Source organism: Podarcis muralis, chromosome 15 (genome assembly GCF_964188315.1).
Source record: "Podarcis muralis chromosome 15, rPodMur119.hap1.1, whole genome shotgun sequence".
NCBI lineage: Eukaryota > Metazoa > Chordata > Lepidosauria > Squamata > Lacertidae > Podarcis > Podarcis muralis.
In genome coordinates, this window is record NC_135669.1 from 7,525,585 (window position 1) to 7,531,950 (window position 6,366).

The following is a 6,366-nucleotide window of genomic DNA, read 5'->3' on the forward strand; positions in this document are numbered from 1 at the left end:
ACAACCTGAGTCAACATGGCTAGATTTGCAGAGTATGTCTCCAGTCCTAAGTGTTGATATTAATATTTCCCCCTATTACATAAGGAGCTGGTGTCTCCCCCACTCAAAAATCTACAAGTATTCCAAGGGGAATTTATTTTAAATGAAAGATCAGGAAAGATAGGGTGAAAATGAGACAAAGGGAGGCTGCTAATAGACGATTTACTACAAAGATGGAAAAAGAAGTCTTCAGCTTTCCTGGTGTTGTGGTTTTTTAAACATTTTTATTAAATTCCAAGAATAAACTCCGAGAAAAGGAGCTTAAAAGGCTGGAACTTCAGCTCATTCCCGGAGATCTGACAACCCCTCAGTCCAGACACAAATGCTCCGCCTCGCCCCATCTCTAACGCCCTCGAGCTGAGCGGCTCCGGCGGAACCTTTGTTCTGCGCTCCCTTGTTTCTTTCCGGAGGCCGCTTAGCGTTGGAGCGCGTCTGGGCCCGATTGCCCCGTTGCCATGGGGATTGCCCGGAAAGAGCGTGTGCCCTCTTGAAAAGGTTCCCCCGGCTTCTTCCGGTGTTGCGAAAGCGGCGGCGAGAAGGTAAGTCAGCCCGCGTAAAGGGGGAAAGAGGCTCCTGGGTGGCTGTCTAGGAGCCAGGCCGGGTTTTTTTTTTGGGGGGGGGGATGTGGGATTTTTTTGGAGGGCATGCAACCCGCGAGTGGCGTGGGCAGAAACCCCCTTCCAACTCCCGCTGATTCTGTGAGCACCGCCAGCAATCCTCCTCCTCCTCTCCGTTGTTATAAGAATTCTAAGGCCTCAAATATAGACTAAATATTCATAAATGCACACATATCTATATATACAAACCATGTGTCTGAAATAGTACGGGAGAGCAATCCTGAAGCCATTTTGACTCTCAATGACCTCAAATACTCATCTGCAGGGAGGGAGGCAAATAGGGAAAGCCTCCCCATTGCCTTTTCGCTTGCAAATCCTGTCTTAAGGGTGTATTTGTGTATGAATAGGGTGAGCCTGTGACCTGGCTTCAGGAACTAAGAATGGCCAGGCTGCCCAGCTAATGCAATCGGCGACCATTATCAGGTATCCTGGTAGGCAGGGTTTCTGCTGTAGACTGCCTCCTATGATGGTTGTATGATGATTTTGGGGTGGTCTTCGGCTTAGGGGGTTGGGCAATGTCAAAAGTCTTTAAAGGTTCCTGCACACTTTTGTTGAGGGTCTCTCTCTCCTTTGAAGGATGGGAGGGGACTCTGTTGCAACAGAAAAATAAATATCTGCCTTGCTTTCCACTGGATTCTTCCTCCATCCATTCTTCTCTGGCCGATCATGGACTTAGGGGACTCAGAGTCCCATGGGGAGTTGGGAAGCAAAAGCCAAACCCCAATTTTTACATCACCATTATCGAAATCACACAAGTCAGTTCCCCCCTCTTTTTTCTGTGTCCCCTAACCAGCCAGCAGTTCACATCTCTTCCCCTTCCCCGCACTCCAGGTTGCCCTGGCATTATTCACTTGCCTTTAGGCGCCTCTGCAAAAACAAAGGAGGAGCTTTCCGCAACAACTTTGTCTCCGTGCCCTTTTTTAAAATTATGAAGCACTTGTTTAGTCATGTGGCCAGCATGACCAAGCATGCTCTGGCAAACCAGAGCAGCGCACAGAAACGCCGTTTACCTTGCCGCCGGAGTGGTACCTATTTATCTACTTGCACTTTGACATGCTTTCGAACTGCTAGGTGGGCAGGAGGAGGGACCGAGCAACAGGAGCTCACCCCGTCACGGGGATTCGAACCGCCAACCTTCTGATCGGCAAGTCCTAGGCTATGTGGCTTAACCCACAGCGCCATCCGCGTCCCAGTAGTAGTAATACAAACAACTAATTTCACAGAGTTGTTGTGAGAATAAAAATTGGGTGGCGAGAGAACCATTATACCACCTTGAGCTCTTCAAAGGACAGGTGGGATATACGGTAAATGTAATACATGGAAGTAATTAAATAATACCAAAATATCAGTGACCAACTGTGGACCTGATTTATGCTTTCAGGCTGCTAAGATGTCGAGCCAAAAGAAGTGTCCAGACTGTGGCTCCTTGGAAATTGTAGAGGACTCTCATTATTCTCAGAACCAGCTGGTGTGCGCAGACTGTGGCTTCATTCTGACTGAAGGGCTTCTCACAACCACATATGCTGATGAAGAACATTTACAAGGTGAGGCTAAGAATAGCAAAATAGCTCAAAACTCTTTGTATCTTACAAAGACATAGGATTTGAGATACAACTTGCAAGCAGTTCTCAAATATAGACAGGCCCTACACCATTCAACAGTTTAAAAATGGGTGCATGTTTGAGAGCTTGGACCAAAGTTTGGCTGATATCTGTGTTTTTATCTCATAGAAGTCACATATTCACGGAGTACTGGTCAGAATGAGCAAACGAGCCGTTGTGTACAGCGAGGTACGTATTCTGCATTACTCTGTTGATGCTTTGTGGAAATTAATGTGCCTGTCATCCACAAGAGCTGCATTGTTTCACTTTCTAAAAGCAAAGAGAAATTTGCATTTTTTAAAACAGTCTTACCTATTTGCTGTGGGACCAACCTGTTTTAGAGTTTTAGAGGTACATAGAGTCCACAGTTCAGTTTGATTGCCTGATCAAATCCCACCTGAATCATTGACAGACTGGTTAACCATGGACCAGTCTGTTTCCATTACCATTAAATGGCCATTATAATTGTGTGTACAGCTGCAAAAAATAAAAATCAATACATAACTAAAAGCCAAATTAAAATCAAATATGAAGTTGAAACAGCAATACTAACAGCCATTCTCAATTAGAGCCCCCAAAGACTTTCATTTAAAAAAGTTCTCCATAATATCCCCAAAAAAAGCCAAAGTAGGCTTGCTTTGGACACTCCAGTTACACTACCACAATTGAAAGTATGTTATCCATGATTGCCGCCCATCTAACCTCTGAAAGTGGGAGCATGTGAAACAGAGCCTCCACAGATTATCTTAGTATATGGGCAGCTTCATACAGGCAAAGACCTACCCTGCGGTTAGATTTCTCACTGATAAATGTGTATGTGGAAACATTTCTTAAGTACTGCTGCGGTATTTTCCCCCACAGGAGTCAAACGTGTTCGGGATCTCTGCAAAGTTCTGCGCCTTCCTTCTCTGTTTGAAGATACAGCCGTGTCCTATTACCAGCAGGCAATCAAACGTCCCGGCTTCAGTTTAGTCAGCTTGGAGAAGAAGGAGATGCTTGTGGGCTGTTGCGTCTTTGTGACCTGCCGCCAGCACAACTGGCCCCTGACCATGGGCACAGTCTGCCTGCTGCTCTATGGAGACAAGGAGTTGTTTGCAAAGACCTATCTACGCTTCCTGAAGGAACTGGCCCTGGATGTGCCTACTCTCAGCTTGATGGATATGGTGAAAACCCACCTCAACAGGTATGTCGAAGTTCTTGTGCCCTTTCCTGGACAATACTTCTCATAGTTGGTGTGCAGTTTCCATCATTCAGAGACTGAATTTACAAGTATCATACGGACTGTGGGGTATATTGATTGGAAGGCCGATGAAGCAGCAAGCTTCTTAAAGTTCAGCAGGGATGGATGTGGTCAGTGCTTGGATGTAGGAACCCTGTGTGTGCTGTGTGCTTCCATCATGGAAGAAATGGGTGTTTTCATATGTGCATGTATACTCCAACTCCCTGATTTCTGAGATTTCATCTGAGGCACTTCAGGCAGGTCCTGGCTTTTCTCTTTAGCCACAGGGGCAGCAAACTTCCTTTTTTTAACAAATAATTCTCAGAATTGTGAATTCTGCTCCTGCTCCCAATCCCTCAATTGCTTGGAAATCCTTCCTATTATTATTAAGGGCAAGAAGCCAACAAACAGAATTTTGTTGAGCACAAGACAGGAAGAGTGTAAATTCAGCCCTGTCCATATAGTGCTGGTAAATGGAAGATGCTTGCCTTTTTGATTCAAGCTGCTCAGCTTGCCTTTTTGGTATCCTTGGAAAATGCAGGGCCTTCTGCCCTTTGCCCTTTCACAGAATGCTTTGTTTTGCTCATGTCCCTCTTTCACCTATTTGTCTTCTCCATCCTGCCACATCTCCCAACCCAAGGCAGTCTATCTAAATTGCTTGTTTGATTTTCATCTTTCCAGCTTCAAGATTTTCCAGAATTCACCCAGCGTCCCGACTAAGTTTGTGGAAGAAAAGGAGCAGCTGGTGGCAAGGACTGTCCAGATGGTGGAACTTGCCAGCGACACGTGGCTGGTGACAGGCCGGCACCCCATCCCCATAGTGACAGCAGCAGCCTTCCTGGCTTGGCAGTCTCTCCGGCCTGTCGATCGCCTCACTTGCACCCTTTCTCAGTTCTGTAAGCTTGCTGGTATGGAGGCTCCCCGGCCAGCCCACCAGAGACTGAAGGAGCTGCATAACATCCTCCTGCAAATGGCTTCTCAGCTGGGCTGGTTGCGAGTGCTGAAAGTGGACCGTCGGAGCGTGGCAAAGTACATCGGTGACCTTCTGCGACACCGCCGTGTGCTTCTACAGGCTGCCTTCCGCATCGTGGATACTACGGAAGACCGTGACCTAGAAGACTCAGCAGCTGCGCCACTGCAGCTAATCGATGAGAGCGCTGCAACAGTAGAAGAGGCCTCCCTTTCAGGAGAGAAGCAGAAGTTCAGCAAGCGGAAACCTTTGCTCCCACCCTGCATCTTGAACCCCGCAAAGAGGCTACGAACTCCTCAGCTAAGCCCTGAAGATTCTGCTATCACTGGAGATGAGCCCATTTTAGACAGTGAGATAGAGCAGTATATCCGGACTCCAGAAGAAAAGGAGATGTTTAGCAAGGCTCAAGCGTGCCTGTGACCTCGAAGCTGCAAGTGATTCAGACAGATTTGCAAGCAATAGCCTTCTGATACATATTTTGCTCTAGGAGGCTTAGTTTGGTAAGAATAAAGTATACACTTCCAAAGTTAATGCTAAATACATTACTTCTGGTAAATGAGCCATCATAACCACTAGAGGATTGTGAAAATTTGTGTCCTGGGCTTTTTAGACTTGTCTACCTATGTACTGTCTGAAGCAAAGGGATTCATTGGTTGCAAGATGTGATTCCCACCCCCCGCCCCCCCAAGCTCCCCTGTCCCACTAAGAATCTCCCGCATCCTTCAGCTATGGCTCCTCCCACCCTACTGTGATAATAATTAAAGACAGGTTTGGGTGGCCTGGATAACTTTGGTTACTGGTGGGGACCACTAGTAACCAGTTGGCGAGGTTGTGTGATTGTTTTCCTTCAACTCTGACAAGAGGTATAGGAAGTGGCCACATTGCAGTGGTTTGCATGCTGTTTAGGACATTGGTGTAAAGATTGGTGTATCTCTGGGTGAGAAGTAGTATCCACTCTTGAAGGTTTGGGTGGAGGCAGTCAGCCAGTTAGAGCAACAAATACCTCTTTGAGTTGGCGTTTGACTTGAATGAATGTTTGTCTGGTCTACTTATGGTCCTCATAGTTAGGCATGAGAGAGTAGAAGAGAAGTGTGAAAATCTAATTGTAAGTTGTGTCAGACATGCATGCTTTACACCTAGATCCAGAAGAAAAGGTTGTGGCTTTGCAAGCATCTCTTTATAGAACATGGTATGGTGGTACCTGAATATCATACCCGTGTCACAAGATAGGTGGTGAGTCAGTCACTCTGATTAATGGAGCTGCTCAGTTAATTTTTGTCCCTACATGCACACGGTGAGGGGAGAGCGAGCGAGGGGCCTCCCGTGGAGCTTCCGCTGCCACGGGCAGTCTACCTGCTGGGGGGCGGGGTGCATGCGCGGAGGGAGGGAGGGAGGGGGCTGGTGGCAGGCGCTGCCCAGAGAGGCCTCCTAAATATGACCCGTTGCGTCTGATGTTTGCTCCTTCTTTATTTAGGGAGTCATAGCAGGACTTCTGAAGGAATGCGGATAAGGGTATGCTTTAACTTCAAAGGAGAGAGAGGAAATGTGCCAGAGTGTTGTGTCAATGTAGGATTAGCCGGGTTCAGTACTTTGTCCAGTTCCAGTTGCTGCATTTTAAGGAGGAGATAGACAAACTAGAGGAGGAATCTTTCTGGCTGTGGGGGGGCCAAAAACTTTGACGTGTGGGTGGGGCAACCAGCATGTAAATCACATTCTGCCATTGTGACATCAAAATGTTGGCAAGTGGGTTGTCTTGACTACCTGCCAAGATAAATTGTGTAGGGTTCCAGGTTGGGGTTCCAGAGTGCAAGGGGCTTTGGCAGTGTTGTGCCTTGTAAGCCTCCCTGCATTGCTTCTTTCCGTCTCTTATGTCAGAGATCAAAAGGAGCTTCACGGAATTCCTTTCAAAGCCCTTTGCAA

General features: G+C 47.0%; 1 protein-coding gene across 1 annotated transcript; it reads left to right on the forward strand.

Moving 5' to 3' along the window:
* Positions 1-637: 637 nt before the first annotated feature.
* Positions 638-5,015, forward strand: LOC114585967 (transcription factor IIIB 50 kDa subunit-like). The gene is made up of 5 exons (XM_077919559.1): positions 638-737; positions 2,038-2,200; positions 2,387-2,446; positions 3,119-3,440; positions 4,158-5,015. Exons 1-5 carry the CDS (start codon positions 684-686, stop codon positions 4,864-4,866), a joined length of 1,308 nt encoding a protein of 435 aa, XP_077775685.1. The 5' UTR covers positions 638-683; the 3' UTR covers positions 4,867-5,015.
* Positions 5,016-6,366: the final 1,351 nt, after the last annotated feature.